The sequence below is a fragment of the Grammomys surdaster genome, unplaced genomic scaffold (genome assembly GCF_004785775.1).
Source record: "Grammomys surdaster isolate TR1022 unplaced genomic scaffold, NIH_TR_1.0 313, whole genome shotgun sequence".
Classification (NCBI taxonomy): domain Eukaryota; kingdom Metazoa; phylum Chordata; class Mammalia; order Rodentia; family Muridae; genus Grammomys; species Grammomys surdaster.
In genome coordinates, this window is record NW_021604732.1 from 165197 (window position 1) to 192305 (window position 27109).

At 44.5% G+C, this 27109-nt stretch overlaps 1 protein-coding gene across 1 annotated transcript; it reads left to right on the top strand.

Annotated features, from left to right (window-relative positions):
• Nucleotides 1–523: 523 nt before the first annotated feature.
• On the top strand, nt 524–20126 carry Btnl9 (butyrophilin like 9). The gene is made up of 10 exons (XM_028777735.1): nt 524–623; nt 4481–4606; nt 6884–7231; nt 8762–9043; nt 11638–11766; nt 12546–12578; nt 13922–13942; nt 14125–14151; nt 17680–17706; nt 18584–20126. The coding sequence occupies exons 2-10, from the start codon at nt 4501–4503 to the stop codon at nt 19219–19221; spliced, it is 1611 nt and encodes a 536-aa protein (XP_028633568.1). The 5' UTR covers nt 524–623; nt 4481–4500; the 3' UTR covers nt 19222–20126.
• Nucleotides 20127–27109: the final 6983 nt, after the last annotated feature.

Sequence of the window (27109 nt, forward strand, 5' to 3'; positions counted from 1 at the left end):
TTGTGGCAATGTTCCCAGGCAATTTCCGTGCTGGTGTTTCCTTGCACAGAGGAATGCAATGGGTTAAGTAGAAGCTGGGCACAAGCACTTCCCAACTTCTAATGGAGACTGAAGTCTGCTTCAATGTGGCTGGGGAAGCGAGAGGGGCTGGCCTTGGACCACCACCCAGCCTCCCTGGATATCCAGCTTGATCTCTCCAGCAATCCTGGGTGGCCAGCTTGAGTGTTCTTTTTCTGCTCTTAGCCCTTGCAGTTGCAGCCTGTTCTAATAAAGTTCCCTGGCACCTTTGGCCTCTTTTTAAGACACTGGAGGGACATTTTCTATGGGAACTCAGCTTGAGATTTTTTTCCACGGGGACGGGATGTGACGGAGACTTCCTCGTTTTGTTCTATCTATCTTGGTTTTTATAATAAAGGGCAAAACCAATAGTTTATGTCCTAAGGTGGAAGGTGAGTGAGTAATTCTGTCACCAGTGAGCTGCATCTCCTTCCTGACTTCAGCTGCCAGCCCACATCTAAAGCATCTTAGCATCAGGGACTAACACTTCACAATCACCCCCTGTAGAGAAAGGTGAGATTGCCAGCATCCCTCTGCCACTTGGATCTTCTGCTGTTACCTGAAAGGTATGTGGCTCCTTTGTGACACCTGTATGAACCTTCTAGAAACAGAAAGCAGAAAAAGACAGAGACCCAAGGGGAAGCATATCATAGATGGAAGCTCTTATCACCCAATTCTGGTGGTTTCGTGGGGGTTGTCTTAGGGGAAATGACCATTCAGGCTGGCTCCTCTGAGGAGGCAAGGTTCTGATGCATCCTTTCCCCTGCTTGAAAAGGGTTCATTCTTTTGAGACCCCCTTCTTAAAATGACTCAACCCTTAGAGATTACAAGGATGGAAATCCTCTTATAGACCAACTAAAATCACACCAGTGTAAGCTAGTGGGCAGTAGAGTAGTACTGGAGTGGGAAAGGGGAAGGAACTGAGCAAGTCTCATTTGCCCTTTGGAGCTTATGAGGATAGCAGCAAGATGAAACATACCAATTGCCGTTTGCAAAACAACAGTACAAAACAGGAGAAGTGAGAAACGGGCTTCAGTACTACAGTATGCAAGAGCTCTTTATCCTTCATATCTTCAGAAAGGAGCATCCCAGGGGATCACAGAGATAACATGGTCCTCAACAGGACAACTTAGCTAGGTCTGAGACCTCTTCACTGAGGTCTCCATACCCTCAACCCCCACCCCCAATTAAGCATGTCTACCTTCCTCCTTGCTCCATCCAAACTTCTCCACCTGGATCAGACTCTGGAGCCCACGGCAACCTTGGTGAAAATGGTGGAAACTAGAAAGAGTTTCTGCTTAGGGAAAACTGCAGGAAGGATGAGAGCCTCTAACTGAAGGTAGAAAGGGGACCTTGAGGCAGCAGCGGGGAGTATTGTGTGGTCCGCCACACAGTCACTTTAGGAAACTCTTTTCTTGTCCCTTCAGGAAGTTTCCAGGTTTCCACTTCCAGGCTTCTCAGCAGATACCCCTGAATATTGAACAGACATCAAAGTCCCATGACTCTTGCCTAAGAGGCTAGTGACAAAGTCTTAGGAACACTTTGGTTTAAGTTTTCTTTCTTTTTCTTTGGCAGTAAAAGTTAAGTTCCTTGGTTGATTGGTCTTGTAGCTAAATAGCTTGTGAGCTAGTTTCTTCTTTAGTCCAGGTGGGCATGGCACTGCTCGAGGCTGGGTGCTTGCTGACAGCATTACGGTTCTGAGTTGTTGATATGAATGAAATCAGCAGCCAGTCCTGACACAACGCAGATGGAGAGAGGCTGGAGGAGAGAAAACAAGTGCTGTAAACAACAGCTGAGGCAGAAATTTTACTGTGCCACCTCTAGCTGTGTGTGAAGGTGTCCCCTAGGCCTCGGCTTACCTACCTATAATTTGGGCTTATTGATAAAAGTAGTAATAATAACTGATGGCATATTTGAGTGTTTGATAAATAAGTGCTTAATTTATGTTTATTGCTATGGGCATATACATGAGTTGTGTGTGTGTGTGTGTGTATACTCTCTTCTAGTCCCTTCAGGAAGTTTCCAGACTACTGGTTTCCAATTAAAGGCTATCCAATAGATAACCCTGAATACTGAACAGACACAAAGTACCTGTGACTCCTGTCTGTGAAGAGGCAAGCCCAAATTATAAGTAGGGAAACTGAGGCATGTGGGAAACTGTCACACACAGCTAGAGGTGATAGAGTGAAGCTTCCACCTCAGTGTGTGTGTGTGTGTTCACCTTATATTTTAAATTTTTTCCCTGTGGCTTCAATGATGACAATCACATATATATATATATATATCTCACAACAGAGATATGACTACAGAAAACTGTGGGTCCTCTAGCAATTCTGGAACATACTTCCCCATTTACTTGCCCTTTGGGGAAGAACAAAAAACCATTCTAGGCTAACTAGAGCTACCACTTCACTTACTTGCCCCTTGGGAAAGAACAAACTGTCTCTCTTGGCTGACCAGAGCTACCACTTAACACAGTTGACTAAGTCCTCACATTGTAGCTCATCCAGATGGACCACTGCATATGCCCCAGTCCTTGCTTTGCAAGGTGCTATCTGGGTGGTGATGTTGCCCTGTGTGGCTTTGCTCTCTTGGGTTTCTAAGCTGTATCTTGTCCATAAGACCAAGGCACAAAAGGGAAGGGAAGACAAAGTAAGTGACACACACAGAGTCAGTGTGGCCTCAGATGCCTTGCTGCCACTTGGCAGGGCTGTCATTGACATGCACATTCACACTTCTGTCATCAGCCACAACAGACAAGGGGTCTTACTGTCCCTTCAGAGCTTTCATCTCCGCCCAGGACCTCTGGTTTGTTTGTTACCGCATAACTAATAACCTCAGTACATTCTGGCCATCAAAACAGACAGGTTGGCTCCAGTGGGCAATGAGCCCCCCTCTCTCTATAAAGAGCCCATCTGAAACACAAATGGAGTGGTCCCCATTTGCTCTTCTGCCTTCTCTCTGCAACCCCTAAGTCTGAGTTCCAAGGTCCCAAGATGTGGTAGTTTATTTCTTAGACCATTGCTCCCCGAACCCCATATTGTGTTTCTACCAGTCTGGGGCCTTCTAGCCCAAAGGTCATCCTGAGAAGCCCTCATCAACCTTCTCACATCTCCTTCTGATGGCTTTCCTACTGTGCAATCCTACATCTTTGTCTATGATTTTGCAGTTCGTGTGACTAGAGCTCAGCAGAAGCAAAGGCTACGCAAGGGTCACCAAACAATGGCAAATATTGTGGCAAAGACAGAGTAGAAATGTGAGTTGGATTAGAGAGTAAAAATCCACTGAATATTCCCTCCCCAGAGGAACTTTCGTGATGGGATGAACTGTTTTTGGAAGAAAGTGGCAAAATGATGTTTTGAAACTGGAGAGAGGAGAAGATGGCGACTTTTATATATGGAGTATTTCCTTATTCCTACATTTGAGACAGAGTCTGGGTAGGTTAGACTCATGATCCCTTTGCTTCAGCCTTTTGCATGCTGTGACTTTATGTGTGCACCATCACATGCAATTTAAACAGCATCTTGTCAACCCATAGGAGGCTTAAACTTTTTTTCTTCCATTGCTCAAGCATGAAGATTGAGGGTCACTAAGATACAAAATCTGCTGCCTTAAGTCCTATGCCTAAATAAAGAAACGATGTGGGGAGACTGTGCACCCCGAGATGCATTGATCACATCAGACTCATTGGCTGCTAGGGTTAGATGCTAACACAGAGCGCAACAGGGAGTTAGAGCTAGAGGAGTCTGAATTTTCTGGACCACAGAATGGAGAAGGGATTGCCAGATGGCATCCCTCGATCGGCTGGGCCTAAAGATGTGATAAACCTGAGAACAGGGACTAGCTAATCCTGAGAAGATCAGAATAGATGAAGTTGACCCAGAATGTCCCAAAAGTTGGCAGACAGCCACCATATATACTCTGCTTTGGAAAAAACAGCTCTTTCTTCCTGTTTTATGAACCTGATGTTCCAGGGCAAAGAAACGTGTACACTTGTGGTCTGTGGCAGGGAGGAAGGGAGATAAAGCTGCATTTGAGATTCTCCCTAGATTTTCCAGTCTCTGGAGAGTGTCACTAACCCAGAGGAGGGTGACACTGAGTCCCTACACAATGTATGGCTCCATTCCTGAGTCTAAACAATACTTGGCTTCCTCTGGGATCCTTCAGCCCTGTCCGCTCACAGCACCATGAATTCCAACAAGCCCAATGGTAACAACATCACCTGGTAAAATTAGAAGCAGTTCTTACATCCTGTCATAGTTTAAAAGAAGCTATGGGCCAGATATGGAACTCCAGAATTAGCTAATAATAAAATAACAATAAATAAAAGAATAAAAATAAGTAACTTAGACAACAGCAGATCTCAGACCCTATGTGTGAAGGGTCACTGCCCACATTATCCAGCATGTTTATTATTTTCTAGGTGGCCCTCACTGCTGACAGATGACAGACTTCTCAGTATTTCTGGAGTTTCTGAAGCAAATGCCTTGGTGCCTCAGCGTCTTCGTCACCTACCTTCTCTTCCTTCAGTTGTGGGAGGTGAACTCAGGTAGTGTATCTGATCTGCAGCAATAGTCAGCCCACCCAGGTAGAATATGAGCAACCAACTCTGTCCTGATCTCTACTGGGTGCCCTTTAGGAATGGGGCCCCATAATACAACACCAGACCATACTAATTGCTAAAATGCAAAAAGATTCCTACGCAGGGTTTTGGATTTTGTTGTTATTTGGTTGGTTGGCTTATTTTTCATTTGTTTTGTAACTTTTGTTGTTTTGCTTTTGAAACAGGTTCTGGCTATGCAGCCTAGGCTGGCCAGGAACTCTCAATCCCCTTGCCTCAGCCTTCTCAGGACTGAACATATACCAACCAGTACAGTTATATAGCAACCAGTACAGTTATATAGCAACCAGTACATTATATAGCAACCAGTACAGTTATATACCAACCATTACACTTATATACCAAGCAGTACAGTTATATACCAACCAGTACAATCATATACCAACCAGTATAGTTATATACCAACCAGTACAGTCATATAACAATGAGTATAGTCATATAACAACCAGTACAGTTACATATCAACCAGTACAGTTACATACCAACCAGTACAGTTATATACCAACCATTACACTTATATACCAAGCAGTACAGTCATATAACAACCAGTACAATCATATACCAACCAGTACAGTTATATACCAACCGGTACAGTCACTACCAACCAGTACAGTTATATAGCACCATTCACTGCTTCTATACCAGTTGTTAAGGCCATACCATTTGATGCTCTTTCAGCAGTTCGCCAGCCCCTGTTTTCCATATATACTTTCCTGGAGCAAAACAAGCACAGATAAGAGCAATTCTCTTTCCTAGAAAGCCTTGCACAGTACACGTTCCCTGGGAAGATAATAGACGGACGATAAATGGGGAGCAGGGAGAGAGACAGAAAGAGAGACACTGAGACAGAGAGAAACAGAGAGACAGAGGAATCTCAGCTGTGTGAGAAGGACAGCTGATGAGACCCTGGAGAAGAAACCTGGTAGGAAGGTGATTGAATTGGCTGGGATTCATCCAGGAGGTAAAAGGGTTTTTTGTTTGTTTGTTTGTTTTTTGTTTTCTCCAAAATGACACAAAGCAAGAAACTTCCATGATCTACAGGCAAAGTGAAGGATGAGGAAGGAGATGTAAGATGTTTGAGTTTGAGAAGAAGTGTTAGCTGAGTTTGGGTACAGAGCTGCCGACCGGGATCTGCTCTGTGGTCAGGCCCAGACCGGAAGCAGAGTGTTAGCTGAATTTGGAAAGGAGGAAGCCAACTAAGGATAGCAGAGAGACCACCTAGAGGCACCAGAAAAGAAGACCAATGATCAAATGAAAGATTACAACAGGTCTCTCAACAGCAGAGTTCAGTAGGCATTTAAATACCAAACTACACGGAAGCTGCACATATGTACTCTATTGATAAATGCTGCGAAGACTGCCTGCCCTGGCTAGTTTATTGTCAGTTTGACACAAGTCAGAGATATCTGAGCAGTGGGAAGCACACTTGAGAAAAATGTATCTTTATGGTTGACTTGCATGCAAGCCCGAGGCATTTAAAATTAGTGATTGATATAGAAAGGCCCAGCCCATTGTGTGCTTATACATTCTGAGCATAAGAAAGCAGGCTGAAGACTCCGTGAAGAACAGCGACAGTAGGCAGCACTCCTCTATGGTCTTTGCTTCAGTTCTTGCCTCCAGGGCCTTGTCTTGAGTTCCTGCCTTGACTTACCTGTAAGATGAGACCTTTCCTTCTCAGGTTGGTTTTGATCATGCTTTTTATCACAGTGATGAAAACTCTACTAAGACAAGGATAAAATAAGGCTTTCCAGTCTCACTACCCAGAAAGCACCACCATCAGCTAAATGGTTTCCCTCTTTCAAGATCTTTTTCTCTCAGTGCACTTACGAAAATCAGCAATTCTATATCATAGGCACAAATTTTGTTAGTCACAGACATTGTATTTAGCATGCTCCCCTGGCCATATTTACACAGAACCCCAAATAGCATCTACTCTTGATTGATTCAAACCAATAACTACTCCAGCCCCGCACAGCACATCTGGTTGCAATGTGTGTACATAGATAGGTATTTTAATTGGCTTTTTTCATGACAATTTCTTCTCCAGGAAAGCACACAGATTGTTCTTGGAAAGCATCTCATTTTTGTCATTTGAATGGTTTGCTGTAGACTTCTGATCTACAAAGGGAAGTAATTTAACAACAACAACAAAAAAGAAATTTGAAGTGGGTTGATATTGGCCATTGTTTTGGGTTGTTGTCCTAGATGAGGTCTGGGTGCTGGGCCCTGAAGATCCCATTTTGGCCCGCGTTGGGGAAGCGGTGGAGTTCCCATGTCGCTTGTCATCATACCAGGACGCAGAGCACATGGAAATTCGCTGGTTTCAGACCCAGGTCTCCAACGTGGTGTACCTGTATCAGGAGCCGCAGGGACGCTCCAGCCTGCAGATGGCACAGTTCAGAAACAGGACCTCATTTGAAGCTTATGACATTGCTGAGGGCAGCGTGATCCTGAACATCCTTAGCGTGGTTCCCTCCGATGAGGGCCGATATGGGTGCCGCTTTCTTTCCCACAACTTCTCTGGTGAAGCCACGTGGGATCTGGAAGTAGTAGGTACGTTCTCAAGCCAGCCAGGAGCAGAAGACAGAGGAAAGGATCGAATTGGAATTGCAGAGAGAATCTCAAATCAAAAACAAACAACAAACACAATGTGTTAAAACGTTGAGTGTGGCATGAAGGGCTACTTCAGAGGTCCAGTGCCTGCCCAGCACACACAGGCTGTGGTTAGATCCCCAGTACCAGGGGTTGGGGGTGAGGGGAGCTTTTAAAAAGATGAAAAAAATAACCACAATAAATCCGTATGCAGCAAATAAAAAGGAAAAGGGTTCATAAAAATACTGAATGACTTCAAAAACAGCTGGAAAGATAGTTTTAGTCCACAATGACAAGGTGAATCAAAGTGACATAAAGAGAAAATAGGCATTTGTGTAATAAAAGTGTTTGTAGCAGTACATAGAATTCCAAAAGCATCGAAGCTTCCTAAATACAAACACACGGGAGCTGAAGACACCATCCGTATTCTGAAGCTTAAAAAACAAGCTCCTTGCCACCTTCCAGAATGCTCAGAGCCTGTTGCGTCTCAATGAACAGATATGTAGTGATTCCTAGGGTCCATTAACGAGAGGGAAAAAAAAAACAAAGAAATTTGAGGATGTATATTTTTTGTACACAATTAATAGGGGAATATTGTAGAAAGACTTGTAAGAAATGCAAGCTAGAAGCTAATAGGAGTTGATTACCTGAGTAGTGAGATATATGAAATTAAAATGTTGGAGAAAGGCCTGGGGTTTTCCTGATATGTATTTTATATATCATTAGTACTTAAATAATATTAATCTTTTGTTGTTTTTGATTAAAGTAGAATTGCATTCCTTTCTCCCCTTCTTTTCTCCCAAAAACCCTTCCCAGATACCCTCCCTCAAACCCCTCTTCCCATGCCCCTCACTCTCAAGTTGATAGCCTCTTTTTCTTTGAGTATTATTGTTACATACATGCAGAGTGGTCAGCCTTGAAATCATATATGTACCACCAACAAAAAGGACTCAAGTTATATGTATATATATTTCTGAACACACACACATATACACATATATTAACGTTTTGCAAGTTTAAAATATATGGCTGGGGATAGAGCTCAGTGGTAGGATGTTTACCTACATGAACGAGAGCTGGGTTTGACCTCAGCACATAATTTAATAGTTAAATGACAAATGATAGCTAGCCAGATAACAGAGCTAGCTCTATTTGAGTGCGAAAGGATTGCATATACTGTAGGCATTTGAGATCTAGTGAGAATTAACAGAGGATAATCTACTTGAGTTCTGGGTGAGGCAATTTTCCATTGTAGTGGGATCATTTCTTGCGCAATATAGCTAAATGCACATAGCCCCTCCCCCTGAATATTTCCTAATGTCCCCACCTAATCTAAACTGCCTTTGGCAGTTCAGGGTTGGAAGGGTGGTCGCTCACATATGTGATAAGAGCAGTCATAATTCCTGTCATCTTATGGTCACCACAGATGGTGAACAGTGGCAGGAACTCTATGTATGGTGAGCCTGATTTTTCTCACTTCTGCTTTCCCAGGATTGGGCTCAGACCCACACATCTTCCTCAAGGGCTTCAGTGGAGAAGGCATTCAGCTGCAATGCAGTTCCAGTGGCTGGTACCCCAAGCCAAACGTTCAGTGGAGAGGCCACCAGGGTCAGTGCCTTTCTCCAGAGTCTGAAGCCATCACGCAGAATGCCCAGGGCCTGTTCAGTTTGGAGACATCTGTGGTTGTCCGAGGAGGGGCCCATAGCAATGTGTCTTGTATAATCCAGAACCCCTTGCTGCCTCAGAAGAAAGAGTTCGTGATCCAGATTGCAGGTCAGTAGGCACTGGCTCACACTTGTCTTTCTAATCATCAAAAGCTCCATCTTGATTGGCCCAGAGGTCGTCTGTACACTAAAGCACGGTTTAGGGGAGGGGATATAGCTCCTGGTATAAGGCCTATCTTTCCTATAAGATCCTGGAAGAGCATTTAGGGCTCTTAACCCTGAAGCAATCTCTGCTTCAGTTTACTGTACTAAAGGTTAAAGATATTTATCTGTAATAAATCATTACTTTTGAATAATTAGATCACATGGACACAAAATTATTAAGCTGACACATGTTTCTTCAAAGTTATGCTCCAGTTTTGTCTTCATCCCTTCATCCCTGGCTACTCGAGGAGCTTCCCTGGGCTGCAGACAACACCAAACTGCACCCTACCTTTGGGGATTGTCTTGGTTAGGGTTTTATTGCTGTGAGAAGACACCATGGGCATGATAGCTCTTATAAAGAAAAACATTTAATTGGATCAGGCTTCCAGTTCCTGAGGTTTAGTCCATATCATCATGGTGGGAAGCATGGTGGAACCCAGGTTTTGACAATGTCCCTGGGAGTTCTACATATGGATAGGAAGAGGGGGGGGGGGAGAGGCGCTTGAGCTTCTGAAACCTCGAAGCGCATCCTCAGTGACAAACTTCCTTCAAAAAGTCACACCTCGATAATGCTACTCTCTATGAGCCTACGAAGGCCAGTTTCTTTTTTAAAATTGCTTTTTATTTATTCTTATTTCATTTATTATAACCCAACTGCAGTTTCCCCCCTCCTCTACTCCCATCCCCTCATCCACTCCTCTGTTTCCCTTCAGAAAAGGGCAAGCCTTCCATGGATATCAACCAAACACGGCATATCAAGTTGTAGTAAAGATAGGCACCTCCCTTCAATTTAATGGTGAATAAGTCAACCCAGTGGAAAGACAGGGGTCCCAAAAGCAGGCAAAAGAGTCAGAGACAGCTCCCACCCCCACTCTTAGGTATCATACAAGAAGACCAAGCTACACAACCATAACATATTACAGAGGGCCTAGGTCAGTCCCATGCAGGCTCCCTCATGGCAGTTTAGTCTCAGGGAGTTTCTACGACCCCAGGTGAGTTGATTCTATAGGTTTTCTTGTGGCACCCTTGATCCCTGTGGTTCCTACAAACCTCCCTCCCCCTCTTTCAGAGTATTCCCCAAGCTTCACCTAATGTGTGGCCGTGGCTCTCTACATCTGTTTCCATCAGTTGTGGGTGGAGCCTCTCTGATGACGACTATGCTAGGCTCCAGTCTACGAATATCATTAGGAATCATTTCATGGACTTTTTTTTTTCTTTGTTGGTCATGTTTGCTTCTATCCTAGGTGACTGGGCTATCCCGCCTCTGGTTCCTGGTTTTCCAGATAGTGTCAGGCATGTGCTCCCTCTCATGGCATGAGTCTCAAGCTGGACCAGTCACTGGTCGGCCACTCCACCAATTTCTGCACCACCTTTACCGCACCATATCTTGTAGGCAGGGCAAATTGTAGGTCAAAGGTTTTGAAGTTGGGTTGGTGTTGTGAAGCCATTTTCATTTAAACTAGCACAGGGCTTGCTTGGGTTGCTACTGTGGCTAAGCAGCTATTGGCTTTGTTGGGGATTCTTCCAGTGGTGTGAGAACTGAGACAAATGCCAGGAAGCAAGTGACAACCTATAGATTCCCCCGCCAGGTTGAAAACACTTTGGATGCTGGACTCCTTCAAGTGTAAGATCAGAACTGGAAAAGTGGGGTTGTGGTCCTCCAGTTATAAGTGGTGGGGAGGTGAAGGGCATACCAGTTCTGTGGCATCCAAACCCACTGGCAGAAACCAGAAACTTAGAGTCAATTCAAATTCAGATTAAATGAATTGGCAGCCTTAGAGCCAAAGAGCATGCTGTGTGGAAGGGGGATTTACGTGGGGTTTTTAAAGGCAGACATAATGTATTACAGCTATCCACAGAATCCATAGCTGGGCAGGCAAACTGGTTTACTTCCCTCAGTTGTTTCTGACTTTTTCTCTAAATAGTAAAAAGAGCATTGCATCCCTTTCCCATGGGGATAAGCAAGCTGTACAGAAGCAATGGCCGCTGTTAATATCCTAGAGCCCATTTTCCTCTTCTCATCTCACCTGCAGGCCACTAGCAGGCATTGTGGAGTAAAAGGTCAATGGCACTTAAGGGACCCCTGGCTCCATATTAAGTCTCTTTAGTCATCACAGGGGACCTATGTAAATTATTACTCAGACCTGAACACGCTAATAACTGGGATAGAGCAGTCCATTTTGGCGCAGGCAAAACCACAGTGCCATCAGGCTGCTGTAGCATCCCTCCAGTCAGGACCCATCCTTTATCCTCAATTCACAGCCTTTCCTTCCCCCACACTAGTGAGTTCTGCCATTGCGCCTGATCCTACCTGGAGTGAAGGCTGCACAGCTGCCTTCATGGTCGGTTCATACCTGGCTACAGAGGCTCCCACTAAAGGTGTAACTGTCTACCCCAAAGTCACTCAAGACATTATGATGTGAAGTCCAAGGTAGTCTTGCTTCAGTGGTTAGTAGATCCTAAGTCGAGACAAGTAACACCATGTGGCATGTTTTCCAGATGTGTTCCTACCCAGAATGTCCCCCTGGAAGAAAGCGTTTGTGGTAACCCTGGTGGTCCTGTCGCTCAGCCTGATTGTACTCACTATGCTGGCGCTGCGGTATTTTTACAAGCAGCGGCGCTTCCAAGGTATGAGTCAGGCCCTGGAGCTGGTTTTGCTCCATAATGATACAGTCTAGGTAGGAGTCTGACCAGGTTTGTTTTCCCTGCCAGTTAAAGAACTAAAAGACAGAGATGGTGGGGGCGGGGGAGCAGGATTTGAAACAGAAGAGGAAGCAGCAGGGGAATCTCAAGCACCACAAACAGAATCAACAGTTTAAACGGGCGGGCATTTTCTTATTGGGACGAGGAAGCACACACATGCAACAGATACACAGAGAAAACGACCCTTGGGAAGCTAAGGGTGGGGAGAGGGGCACTCGAAAAGGCTGAAAAAAAAAATCCTGTCCCTTCCCCGAGGACCGTGGCTTTTAAATTCTCTGAAGAATCTTCCTCCCCTCCCCTATGGCAGGTTGGTTTGAGGACAGATGGGATGGTTGATTGGTCCAGAAAGGCTATGCGAGTTGTCCTGATCAGGCCTTCAACTTGTAGAGCCAGTCCACCCGCAGGGGTCCTGCTGATGGGACACAAAAATTGCCAGGTTTTTTGTTTCAAGTCAGGAGGTTGAGGAAGAAGCTGGTCATCTTGGAAATTTGCCACCTTTATATTACCTACCCATGGTCCCTCTCCCTGTCTGCCCACCAGGAAGTCTAACTACCAGTCTCTCAATAGGGAAGTGGGTGGGGAGGGGTGAAGGGGGGGGAGAGTAGGGTGTTGGGGGAGGGGGCGGAGGTGTAGAGAGACAAGGCGACCCAATCTGGAAGGAGAGCTTAAAAAGCTAATCTTCTCCCATTCCTTCTTTCTTTCAGAAAAGCGGGTGAAGCAGGGAGAGAAGGACAGAGGTAAGTCGGACTTGGTGCCCTCTACATCCTGAGGAGAGCCCAGGTTTCTAAGACCTCAGTCTTGGAGGGCTCATCTAGGACTAGAAGAGCAGAGAGAAGGAAGGACTGCGTTTGCTCAAGGTGTCTGTTTCCAGGCACCCAGGCTGTCGTCCAGATGCACAGGGCTCAGTCTGCACACCTTGGGGGAGTGAGATTCCCGTGTTCATAATCTGTCGTGTCTAGTCGTTCCCCACCTCAGAGGATGTCTTAGAGCATCCTCTATTCCTTTCTTCTCCAGGAAGACTAATTGGGAGGTTGAGTAGGTTCTGGGTTCCCCACCAGAGGGCAGCTTATAGGACAAGTATGCTTATCTGGCCATCCCTGGAGCAGAAAAGGGCAGTCAAAGTGACTAGGCTCCTTTGAGGGAGAGAAAGATGACACCCATCTGGTTCTCCACCCATCTTTGCCTGCCTCCCCTCAATCAGGCAGACTGAGATGGCCTGCCTGTGGGTCCCAGCTTCAGGGTTCATTCACCAGAAGAACCTCTGAACACACCCTGCTGGAGTATTTCCTTCTCCCAACCTTCCTCCTTCCTGGAGTCGACCTTTCTCTTTTAACCCAAATGCCATTGTGAAGAATGACCCTTGAACTTGCACTAAAATGGAACACTCTGGTAAATTACTTTTTCTTTCTTTGGAACACACCAACTTAAAACCATCGAGGGGTGTGGTGTAGCAGAGGGCTGTACATAGGAAGCTGAGGAACCTGAGCGCCTTGGGTCTCACTGCCTACCCAATCCTACAAAACAAAAACAAAAGCACAAGACAAACAAAAACCCGCTGTGATGAGTCATCAAGGTCCCCGTCTGAATTAGTATACTGATTGTTCTTAAAGAATACAGAAAATGGAGAGACCAGAGGACCATATTCTAGAGACAGAGTCAGATCTTTTACATCTAGCCTGGAAAAACTAATTATCATGTCCTTTTTATCTTTAAATGAACTATTCAGCAAATGACTCCAAGAGACATAGGTTGTGCTCTGTGCCTAAGCTTATCCATCTGCTTCTGGCACCCCCCTCTCCCTGCCCACCAGGAACATCTTTTGGTTTTAGAAAGAATAAACTCCTCTCCACCCAACTGGAACCTAGGGGAGAAACTCTTTAGAACCAAGCCTGTTGTCACTCCCAGGGCCAGTGCCTGTTGATTTCTCCCTCTGAAATGAAGGTAGGATAAAGGCCCTGGAGTGGGGATGAGCCTCCTATAGGGCAATGTGGCATCAAGGGTAGAGTTGCAGAGAGACGTGACCTGAGATGAAGGAATGTGCTTGCATCAGAAGGTTGACGATTCTCTGTTTTGCTTGCAGAGAAACTTCAGACAGAGCTTGGTAAGTGTCTTCCACCCCAGAACCATCCCTCTCTGTCCCCTATTGTACCCTACTATCCATGTATCCTCTCCCAAGGAAGTATGACACCCAGACTGGAACTGTGCTGGCTGCATGGGTGGCGAGGGATGGCAAAAACAGTGGTGTCCTGACTTTCTAATTCCACCTTTCCTTTGCTGCTTCAGACTGGAGAAGGTCCGAAGGCCAGGCTGGTGAGTACAGTCCCTTTCTCTCCTACCATTTCTCACTAGGCTCCCCAACTTCCATGATGGACTCATATCTTTCTAAACCCACTGAAAATGTCCTAAGTTGGAAATGCGTTTGACTGGTCTACCAAACATCATGGATGAACGGCACAGGGCTGGGGTTTTGGATGGGTACCTTCTGATCATGCAGCTGGCTTAGGCTCTGACTCACTGTGGCTTCCCCAGCATCTCCATAGAGTCAACACACCACCTATCACCAGCCTGAGAAATGATCGAAATTCCAAGCCTGGTTTCTAATGAATACCTATGGCTTCCATACCATTATAGAGTAACACAAGTAAGCAAGCAAACAAACCGAAAATGTAGATCAAGCTATCACTAGCCAGCTACTCTCTACTTGGCAACATCACATTCTGTCTGGTGCTTCTATCTTCTCTCCTGTGCATTCCATGTTGTATGCATATTGTATTTGGTAGAGGTCAGACCCACGTTTCACTTGTATATTTATACTTGTTGTCCCAAGGCTACCTGTGGAAGAACATTGTTTTTAATCCTGGTTACTGAATGAAAAAACAAATAAATAAAAAGGCCAGGACATGGGCGGTCCTAGGAATAATGTAGGAGGAAGTTTATTATAGATAAAAGGGAAAGTCCAGAGTGGACATGCCCTGAGCCATGTGATGATGTAGGGGAAAGGAAGGGAGAGAGGAGGGAAGCAAACTAGGTGTAGTAGCCAGGAGGCCCAAAAGAGAACTGGGTGCTAAAATGGCTGGATTTTATATAGGGAAGGGCAGCCAAGCCTCTCTCTCTTACCTAGAGAAGTTTAGGGTAGGGAGTGGGGTATGCCAGCCATACCCTGTAACAGGTAGGAACTCAGGGATGCTGGGAGAACCTGGTGGCCAGGTCCATTTTGATACGTTAGGTAGGCACCCCAGCCATTTGTTTCTGGTTTAAAACCTAACAGTTACACACCACAGTCACCTGAATTTCTGATGCTAATCCTCAAATTTCCTGTGAATCTAGAGTAGACATGCTACTAAATGTTTAAATGCTTCTCTTCATACCTCAGTGAGACTGAGGACATGGCCACTCCTAGGAATGGTTGAGGAGAAGGTTTTTATTGTACATACCAGGAAGAGTACAGCCAGAGGCAACTAAAAGAATCCAGACTGAATGGATCCAGAACATTGAACTGAACAATGAGAGGAAAGGGGCAGGGGTGGAAAGCAAGAGAGGAAGAAGGAATGGGGGAGAGGGTAAATGGAATTGGGGTCCAGGAGCAAAGCCAAGAGCAAAATCAAGAGGAGATCCACATGTATAGCTAAAAATGTCCGAGCAATGTAAGGGACAGAAGCTGGTTTAGGGTAGCAGGCAGAGTATGTCAGCTAGGATTGAGGGACCCTAAAGGTTAGCATAGACCTTGATATGCTAATAGACACTACAGGCATAGGTAAATGGAGGAGCCATATGTCACTTTCGCCACATATAAAGAAAATGACTCCTTTTAGCAAATACAAACTATCATCTTAAGTCCCAGAGGGAATGCTGGCTTTTGCCTAAATGCCAGACGTTGGGAAAAGGAATTTCTTGGAACCTGATAATACTGTAATGGCCTATATTCCCTCCATAAGACCAACAGTCTAATGTATATTTTATTTTGTATACATTCTTGTAAATTTGGGTTTCTACTTTGTCACACGCATTATAGTTTTTGTGTAAACATCATTCATAGCCTCATGCTGTCTGTCCCTTGCTTCACACATGTATCGCTGTTTAAATATCCATCTCCTGTATGTTAGGTTTCTTTCTTCTTGCTGGTTCTCACTGCACTCCACTGCAAACCACACTGAGTAAGCCAAAAGTGTGTTGTCCTATTACCCTGTTTCTCTAGGAAGTATAACCAGGAAGGGAGATTATGATGCTGACTAGACAAAGATTTCCCAGAAAGCCATCTTCCTGCCATCAACAATGGTGAGGCTCTGTACACCTGCATCCTGTGTGAGCTAGCTCTCTAAGTTTGTTGGCCCATAGAAATAAATGCTTTCTTATTCTTTTAGTAGTAGCTCCTCTCTGGATGCTAAGGTTTTGAGGATTTCTATATGTGGGGTATGTGTATGTAATAATATATATATGTATATATATTTGATATTAAACAACATGGATTCCTTTTGCTATTGTGTCATTTGCTGTTAGTCTTGTTCATGTTCCCTTTATTAAAGAGAGAACATTACTTTTGATAAAGTTTAATTAATCAAAATTTGTACCTTATGGCTTATGCTCCTGAAACTTTGTTGAAGACCTTTGCTAAGGATGTCACAATGATATTGTCTTATAATTTCTTTTATTAATATAGAGTGTATTCCTCACCTTCTAGTAGTGTCACACAACACCTGATACAGTAAACTTGCACTGAGAGCAAAGGTTTACTTGGGATCACAGTTTCAAAGGTGATCACTTGGGCCTGTGGCAAGGCAGCACATTGCAGCAGGGAGTAAGGGAGTGTGAGGCAGAGAAAGCTGCTTGCCACATAGTACGGCAGGAAGCAAAGAAAAAAGAAGGAAAGGCCAGAGTCTCAATCCCCCCTGGATGGTCAGAAGACTTTCATCTTGGCTGTCCCTCTTAAAGATTCCACATAGTGAAGAGCTGAGACTAAGCCTTTAACTCAGGGCCACTGGAGAATGTTTCATATCCAAACTGCAATGGCATATTTCATGTGTCATTAATCCTACAGAATTCCTCCACTGTGGGTATGAGGTAAGATGGGTCCACTGAATTGTCTGTGTGCAGTGAATGGGTCTTCATTATGCCGTTTAGTACACCAGCCATAATCTTCCCATTGAGGTAAGGTTTCAACCTCAGTGTATGTAAGTAAGATCTATAAGTCCAGATAGGTTTGTCCAAGGGCTCTCCTTCCCTTCTTGTTATCACTATTATGGCCTTGATAGCACCAGGAAGTTCAAGTGTTCCTTCCCCATATCTACATCCCTTTTAAAGCTGATGAACCTTTAAAAATCCTCAAGTTGATTTAGACGAATAGTTTTTAATTCATAAGCAAACCGACACTGAATCCGCATTTTGCTGGAACTAAGGTATTCCATGTAACAGCTGTGTACCTTTAAAGCTCCATGGGCTGTTCTGATTGAGCCCCCCTCCAGTGCTCTGGAAAAAAAAACTCTTCTATTGTTTTGGATCAACTCTTTGCAGAGGGAAGACTGGGCATCTAGAAGACATCTTTAGACAGAGTCCAGCTCAGCAGGGCCTCCAGGACTGAGCTTGGGCAGGCAGATAGGTTTCATTTCCACGCTTTAGGGTACCCAGGTTCCATGATCCTGTTGCATCTTCTCAATGTAGCTTGAGGCTGCATAACACTTTGGGAGAACCCAGCACTGTTTAGACCCTTGCCCAGTCCAATCCAGAGATGGAGATGAGGTCATTTAATTTGTAGACAGCTCCTGAGCAAGAAAAGCCATCCTATGTGTCCCAAAGTTGCTGGCTGAACTCTCTGAGTCCCTTCCCCTCTCTCTTTGGTTTCAGAGTGGAGAGCAGCCCAGCAATATGCAGGTAAGTATCTGAAGCTGCCAAATGTGACTGGTGATGGGTTGGGGCTTTCACAGAGGGATGCAGAGGGAACTGACTTTAGAGGAAGGGCTTTTCCAGGAATCAAGCCCATATCCTGGAAATGAACACGTTATACATACAACATACTGCATACATTCACATGCGCACACGTGTTCCATGACAGGAAGGCTGCTTCTGGAATCTTTTGCGGAAAAAAAAGGCAAACTCTGAAAGGAGCCTCTCAGATCATTTCAGAGAAGGGCTCCGAAGGCAGACACGATGATATACACATGAAATCCTAGTACTTGAGAGGCTGAGGTCATGAGTCAAGATCAACCTGGGCTATATAGGGAGATCTTGTTTCTCAGCCATCAGGTGGATGTGTTTATGGGCATAGGAGTTGGAGTGTAGGTCACTGTATGATCTCTGAGGTTCTCTGTAGTTTTAAGAGTCCTAAAATTGCTGCAGAGCAGAGGCACAGCATTGATGTTCAGACTGGGCGATAGGACCAGAGGACACAGAAGCTGGTAAATATCTGTCTCCTCATTGCTCAAGGCTTGGCTCCATCCTTGCGAATCTACTCATGAACTTTCCTCATTTGGAACCTGAGAATGGGATTCAGGAAAGGAGTTGGCTTCAGGAGTGATCTGCATGATGCTCTTGGAAGAGTGATGATTGGCAGAGTTGGTGGGTGGGAAGAAGTATGATTCCACCAGTTGTTTCAACTTGAAAAACTAAAAACTTTCCGAGGAGCAGAGGAGAGGGCAAAGGAGAGGAGAGGAGAGGAGAAAGCAAGGGATTGGAAGGGAGAGGAAGGGAGGGGGGAGGGGGAGGTTTCTGAACCTTCTTTACCAGGTACTAACTTTAAGCTTCTGCTCAGTGGACGTGTCCTTAGATCCCGCCACAGCGCACCCTAGCCTGGAGATCTCCAACAATGGCAAGAGCGTGTCCTCCCGCCTTGGGGTGCCCAAAACTGCAGCCAGTGACCCGCAGCGGTTCTCGGAGCAGACCTGCGTGCTGAGCAGGGAGCGCTTCTCCAGCGGCCGCCACTACTGGGAGGTGCATGTGGGTCGGCGCAGCCGCTGGTTCCTGGGCGCCTGTCTGGAGACGGTGGATCGCTCGGGGCCCGCGCGCCTGAGCCCAGCGGCAGGCTACTGGGTGATGGGGCTGTGGAACCGCTGCGAGTACTTCGTGCTGGACCCACATCGCGTGGCACTGGCGCTACGCGTGCCTCCGCGGAGGGTCGGTGTCCTGCTGGACTACGAGGCGGGCAAGCTGTCCTTCTTCAACGTGTCCGATGGTTCGCACATCTTCAGCTTCACCGACCCTTTCTCCGGGGCGCTCCGCGCCTACTTCAGGCCCCGAGCCCATGATGGCAGCGAACACCCGGATCCTATGACCATCTGTTCTTTGCCGGTTAGAGGGCCACAGGTCATCGAAGAGAACGACAATGACAACTGGCTACAGCCCTATGAGCCCTTGGACCCGGCCTGGGCTGTTAATGAGGCATTGCCATGACCTCAAGGCCAAGTCCAACCATTGTCCCGAACTCCTGGACACCGCTTTGCTCTCCTGCAGCCAAAGCATGCAGGGTGTCAGCACAAAAAGGACAAGAGAAGACCTCTACAGAGGCATGTATATAATATTCTTTAAATAGGCAAATGAGAGATCGTTTGTGTATATAGCAGGATTCTGGAGTGTGCAGTGTAAGAGATTGGAAAGAAATCAGAATTATCCACTAATTTGTGTACACAGTTCTGCATGGTGTGTGTGTGTGTGAGTGAAATTTTGTGTATTCTGCAAACGTCCAGAAGTAATGACATCTCATAAGCAATGAGTTCACCTATAGCTCAGATACGAATATAGCTTGTAGTGACTTCATTGATCATGTGTGTAGCAGTTTGTACATGGAAATCAATAATGGCAGTGATGTGGCTGCGGTGAGGTTCGTGGTAGAGTGCTTGTTTAACCTGAGGGATTGCACACATCTTCAACTTCACCGACACTTTCCCCAGGGAAGTGCATTAGATCCCAAGCCCAGAAGGAACAGGATAAAGATGACAAGAATGCAATAATGCCCCCCAAACATACATACAAGTAACATCACACAGAATGAACAGATTATATACATATACATACACATACATACTCATGTAATAGCATTAATTTTAAAAGACCATGAATTTGAAAGACTTAGAAGTGATATATGGGAGAATTTGTGAGGAGGAGAAGAAAGGAAGAAATTATGCAATTTTGTTATAATCTCATAAAATGAAAAAATAAAATAATGCAGTATTAGGGAACTACTAAAACCCAAATGCTAACACTTTAAAAGTAAAGTGTTAGTCAGTGCTAGCAGTTTATTTTTCTTTTCTTTTTTTTTTTTAAAGGGAAGCTTAAAAAAATAATCAACTGAAGCCTATCTAAAAGAGAATGGGAAGGGTGGAATGGAAAAGCTATTAGCTTTACATCAAGGAAATAATTGGTATAGACAAAAACCAACCAACCAACCAAGAAACAATGGCTGGTAAGCCCTTCAGGCAGTCTATTGAAAAGCAAGATGGCTCCAGAGTCTTTAGGAGCAATCTTACTTACTTCTTAAAATAGTAGAAATAGAAATATGTTAAAAAATAAAAGGTTTATAAAATGATTCCTTTTTTTTCCTTTGCTATTTTGTTTTTTTTTAAATTTTTTATTTTTTTAAAATTTTTTCTCAAATTGTAATTAATTCACACAGGGGTTATAAACACAGAAAGGCAGGATGTGGGGAAGGGAATGACACTGGTGTGTGAGTGTTCAGAGGGAATACAGATATCTTCAGAACCGGGTATCGGCTGGGTGAAGGTTCAGGGGACAAGTCACTATGACTCTGCCTATGACTTACTTGTCCTTATCTAAATTGGTATTGTCTGCCCAGGCTACCTATTTACAAGGTCTATGACTACTCAGGCTTATAAATTTCCACAAAAGCTGCCTGTTTACAATAGCTTATAGCCATCTGTTTCAATGTTTTTTCCACTGAGACCCAAGACTTGGTGTTAGTATATATGTATGTCAGGCTTATTGCTGATTTTAGGCCTATGGCTGATTTTAGGCCTACAGTGTGTAAGCAGGGGTGCCCCTGACATCTCCTCCCTTCTCTAAGTATAGAAGGGCTGTGGCAATTCTAAACTTGCGAAGGCGGGGATAGAGGCCTGACCTCCAGTATTTGAAGGGGACCTTGTAATGGCTCCAGTCCCCCTGTCGTTGTCCAGTGAGGCATGAGGGCCATACCCATCCCGATGTCTTTCCTAGAGAGGGGATACTTTTGACATTAACCCCTATGCAGTCAGGCTTGTCCCTCAGGGAACCCAGATAGATATTTTTATCTTTTATTTATATTCCCTTGCAGTGCTTAGCCTCGCAGCCTAAGCAAGAATTCAGATCGCCTGTCAGAGGGGGTTCTGGGTGGCCCCTCTCTGCCTGGTCTAGGGGTGGAAGTACCCTCTTTTAGGTTGGGTGGAGGTGAGTTTTGGGAACACCCTGTATAAAGTAACAACCTCATCTTGAGTCTTGTGGTCCTCCATAGCTAACTTATGATAATGTATCTGAGTAGGTTTTGCTACCAAATTATTTATCTGTTGTATCACAGAGTTAGTCTGCCTATTTGAGGGCCAGGGACCAGCAGAAAAAAGCAAAAAGAACCCAAATAATGGTCCCAAGATGGAAGGAAATAGGGTTGACAACCTTGGAGAGGCTGCAAACCAATTCTTGTACCAGCATTCATCTGTCTCTTTCTCTCTCTGATTTTTCTTAGGGCCTTCACTACCTATTTCATGCTCTCTTTAACCCTCCCTGTCTTGTCTATGTAAGGGCAACCTTCTTCTTTGAGGGCTGTACACAGTCAAGAGCTGTACACAGCCTTTTCTATTGTACTAGAGTAAATCAAGTCCAATAAGGATCTTTGCGATTTTAGGAGGTCTCTTCAGACAGTGAAACAAAGGATTTCTTCAGATTAGTGATGTCAATCTCTAGCTGTTTGATGTTCTTGTCAGTGGCCCTTCAAAGGTCTGAGTAGTATAAGTTTGGAGGCCAGCATCTGGATTAGAACTTCTAACAGCAGACATCACGGGTGATTCATTTTTACCTGGGCTGCTGCCTGAGTTAAAGCTCCTGGGAGGCCCTCTTTCTCTCTGTTTTCTGAGGTTGGGTACAGAGCTGCCGCCTGAGACCTGCTCTATGCTCGGGCCCAGACCGGAAGTCCATGAAATGATTCCTAATGATACTTGTAGACTGTAGCCTAGTATAATCATCAGAGAGGTTCCATCCAGCAATTGATAGGAGCAGATGTGGAGACACAGCTAAACTTTAGGGCAAGCACAGGAAATCCCCTGGAAGAGGGGAAGGAAGGTTTGTTGAAGCCAGAGGGGTCAATAACAAGGACACTGTAAGAACACAGCCCAGAGAATCAACTAAGCAGGGCTCATAGGTCCTCAGAGACTGACGGGAGGATCAGGGAGACTACAGGGGTCTGACCTAGGTCCTCTGCCTGTATTTTATGGTTGTGTAGCTTGGTGTTCTTGGGAGGCTCTTAACAGTGGGAGCAGTGGGTGTCTCTGACTCTTTTGCCTGCTTTTGGGGCCCTTTTCCTCCTACTGGATTGCCTTGCCCAGTCTTGACATGAAGAGATGTGCCTGGTCTTATGGCATCTTATTTTGCCATGTTTGGCTGATATTCTTGGGAGGCCCGCCATTTTCTGAAATGGAGAAGGAGTGGATCTGAAGGAGAGGCTGGGTGAAGTGGGGGCTGGGAGGAGAGGAGAGAGAAACCTGCAGTCAGGATGTAATGTTATGACAGAAGAATAAACAAAGACAAAAACAAATACAATTATTTTTACATAGGGGAAAGGGCTTCAGACTCTTTCTGGCTTCGGTCTCTTTCCTCAGCTCATTAGCATTCTTATTTTCTTGGGGGAGTGTTTTTTCCTTTCTTAAGATGTCTTTTGCTTTTACTCCGTGCCTAACTTAAAAGTCATGGTGTTTTCTTCATCTCTTCCTCGTGCATACCAGAGGTTTTGTCTCATCTGTACCAGTTTGCTGTAAACTCTGATAAAATTGTCCTTGAGCTTCCTTTAGGAAAAAAAGGAGAAGAAAAAAGGAGAGAGTACTATTGCAATGACAGTCTGCAGGATGAGGCACATGATGACATTTACATTTTCAAGGATGAGTCAAGACATTAGGTCAAAGAAAAATGAATAAGAGCCCAAAATATGAAGATACTTATGTGAGTGTTGATTTTACAAGTGAAACATTAGTGCCGTGGTGATGCAGGGAAATAAGTGTTGAGAGCTTTAGAGATGCTTGAGGTAAACACAATGACTAATTCACTCTCAGGTGCTCCCCTAAACCCCAGAAAGCAAAGGTGGTGATTGATAGTGTCTCTGGTTACCTCATCTGCAGGGGCTCAATATACCTTGAGGTAGGCTTCAAATGTGTCAGATTCAAAGAGCTGAAGTGGAAATTTCTGGTTTCTTTGGAGACTCAGTTGTTTCATGTGATGCTTTTCTGAAAACTGTCTTATGAGAAGATGTTTTTTTCACGACAGCCAGGGCTACACAGAGAAACCCTGTCTCAAAAAAAAAAAAAAAAAAAAAAAGATGTTTTTGCTGAAGCAGACATGTAGAAGATGTTTTGCTGAGAACAGACATATGGTGTTTTTCTGTAAGCTGCCTGGAAAAAGGGCATGTGAATAAATTTATTCATACTATCCAATGTCATAATGCCATAAATTTTTATGGTGCAAATGTTTTGGAGGCCTATGTGCTCGTGTGTGTGTGTGTGTGTGTGTGTGTGTTGGTATGTTTGTCTGTGTACACGTGAAGGCTTTGAGTACCTCCCTTCATTACTCATTTACCTTATATCTTGAGACAGGGTCTCTCAAGGAGCCTAGAGATCACTGACTAGCCAGACTGGTTGGATGGTTAGCAAGCCCCAGGGATCCTCTTGTTTCTGCTTTCTGGCCCCCAGAGCTGGGGTTATAAGAGAGTGATACCACACATAGTGTTTACATAGATGCAGAAGATCCTAATCAGTTCCTTGTGCTTCTGAAGTAAGCACTTTACTATCTCTCTAGTCCCATGGTGGGATTTTTTTTTTTTTTAAACAGAGATCATGTATTGTCTTTGAAACTAAAACAGCAAACCCCTGTTTTTTTTCTCATTTTGCCTCAGGTTAATAGGAAATAATCACAAGAAAATGAATATTGGCCAAAGTACTATTGTTCAGGGCACTCTGGGGTCTTCAGACAATGGCCAGAGAGACCATTGTGCTGACCTACCAGTTGAGGAGACTTTATAGTATTTCTTAAAGTTTCTAGAACAATATTCCCGAAGGATAGTTTTCTTGTCCAAGTGATTTGGATTACCCCTGAAGTATGGAGTCAATAATTTGTGTTTGTTTTCTTACTAGAAAGCCATATTCCTACCCCCCAAAAGTAACAGATTAAAAAAAATTTATAAAATAACTTGCTGTGAACTGGAGAAATGAAGGCTCTGTGGTTACTTGCAGAGGACCAGGTCTGGTTGCCAGCTGTCCCATGGTAGCTCACAGTCATCTGTAATGTAACTCCAGTTCCAGAGAATCTGATCCCCTCTTCTGGCCCCCTAGAGGTCACTAGGCTCGCATGCCAGGAACATACACACATTCAGGCAAACATTCATTAACATAAACTTTTTAAATATCTTAGATTAAAATATCCTGTTTTACCAAGAGGAAAAAAATTGAAATTAAATATAAAATAGGCTGGTTTCCCTTAACAGACTTCAACAAAGCCCTACTACCTCCTTCTGCCTCTCTCTCCCCTGGGGATTTCAAGTCATCAAGAGTGGCAACTGTCATACATCTCTCTTCCTTGAAATTAGTGTTACCATAGACACAGGTGTTAGGAGCCGACTCTGAGCCAAGGGCGGCTATTATCTTTGCAGCCATCTTGAGCCATGTACCCTGACAAGACAGCCTACAACAGCTAAGCACACTCTGATAATTATCTTGATCCTTTCAGTCAAGGCCAGGCAGTGGTAGCACATGCCTTTAATCCCAACACTTGAGAGACTCAGGAGAGATAAAAGGAGCAGGCAGAGAGCAGACAGACTTTGTCTCCAGACAGACTCAGACTAGACAGACTGACTCAGAGCAGATAGACTCAGAGCATACAGACTAGACTAGACAGAGAGACTAAACCAAGACAGACTCAGGCAGACTCAAACAGACTCAGGCAGACAGACTAGACAGAGCAGACAAACTCAGACTCCGTCTCCAACAGCAGACATCGTCTCCAGCAGCAGACTCCGTCTCCAGCAGGCAGATTTCGTCTTTGACCAGACTTTTTCTTGTCTCCATTCTTCTCGTCCCTGTCCCCACTCTCTCTCTTGCTCCCTGACCCGCGGACCGGAGCAGCAGAACGGCTCCTTACACACAGGAGGTGGGGTCCCAACCTGATCATGACAGAGAGCCTACCAATGACCTTTAAGCTCCTTAATTTTTAATGAGATGCTAGCATTAGGATCAAAATCTAGAAAGATGCAGATTGACACAATCTTGTGGACGTGTTCACAGGTTTACATTTACAATTGTAAACCACAATGAGGGGGTTACAGATTACATTGCTTATTAATTGGGGCTTAGAATTGTGTGACAACAGCTAACTGTTTTGTAAGAAGGGATTGGGTGCCTTCTTAGTCTCTGGGTGGTTTAGAGGAAGGAATCAATGTACTGCTGAAGTTGGCTGTATTACGTAGGTTGACTCATCTTGGGATGGGGATGTCCGCAGCCCACTGTATAGGTTCAGCTGTGTGAGTGACTACTACCTGATTAACAAGGGTTTCCTCCTTGGGCTAGAGATGTAGCTCAGTGGTAGAACTCTTGTCTAGAATGTAGGAGGCTCTGGGTTTGATGTTTAACATCATATTAAGAAACAAACAGACCTAGCAGGTCTGCCCCTGTGAAGACACCATATCCTGAAACTTCCTAGAGCAGCAGGTAAGAACTCTCCCCCACAATCCTAAGCTCCAGAGCTACAACCCACCCAAACCCCATCCCTCCAGAATACCACTCACCTTCAACCCCTTGCTTGGTCCTTTTGGCTGGGACAGACACCTAGAGGGTCTGCTCCTGTGAAGACACCATATCCTGAACCATCTTAGAGCAGTGGTGGAACCAGTGCACTCAGAGCAGCTGAAGAACCACTGCACTCAGAGCAGTGAGATTTCAGGATCCCAGAGGAATCCTGAGTCTCAGGAGCTCTTACACCCAAGAGCTCAGGATCACAGGATCACAGAGACATATGGACTCTGAGGAGTTCTGACACAAACAAGATAACTGGAAAGACAGTCTCCAGTCAGAGACAGTGAGTGCAGGTAGCACTATGGCAAAAGGAAAGTACAAGAATATAAGCAACAGAAACCAAAGTTACCTGCCATCATCAGAACCCAGTTCTCCTACAACAGCAAGTCCTGGACACCTCATCACACCAGAAAAGCTGGATTCATATTTAAAATCACTTCTCATGAGGATGATAGAGGACTTTAAGAGGGACATAAACAACTCCTTTAAAGAAATATAGGAGAACACAGGTAAACAGGTAGAAACCCTTAAAGAGGAAACACAAAAATCCCTTAAGGAATTGCAAAAAACCACAACCAAACAGGTGAAGGAATTAAACAAAACCATCCAGAATCTAAAAATGGAAGTAGAAACAATAAATAAATCTCAAAGGGAGACTACCCTGGAGATAGAAAACCTAGGAAAGAAATCAGAAGTCATAGATGCAAGCATAACCAACAGAACACAAGAGATAGAAGAGAGAATCTCATATGAAGAAGACACCATGGAAAACATTGACACAAATGTCAAAGAGAATGCAAAATGCAAAAAGCTCCTACCCAAAACATCCAGGAAACCCAGGACACAATGAGAAGACCAAACCTAAGGATAATAGGTATAGATGAGAGTGAAGATTCCCAACTTAAAGCGCCAGTAAATATCTTCAACAAAATTATAGAGGTAAACTTTCCTAACCTAAAGAAAGAGATGCCTATGAATATACAAGAAGCCCATAGAACCCCAAATAGATTAGACCAGAAAAAAAATTCCTCCCATCACATAATAATCAAAACATCAAATGCACAAAACAAAAAAAAATATATTAAAAGTAGTAAGGGAAAAAGGTCAAGTAACATATAAAGGCAGACCTATAAGAATTACACCAGATTTCTCACCAGAGACTATAAAAGCCAGAAGATCCTGGACTGATATACAGACCCTAAGAGAACAGAAACTCCAGCCTAGACAACTATACTCAGCAAAACTCTCAATCACTATAGATGGAGAAACCAAGATATTCCATGAAAAAACCACATTTACACAATATC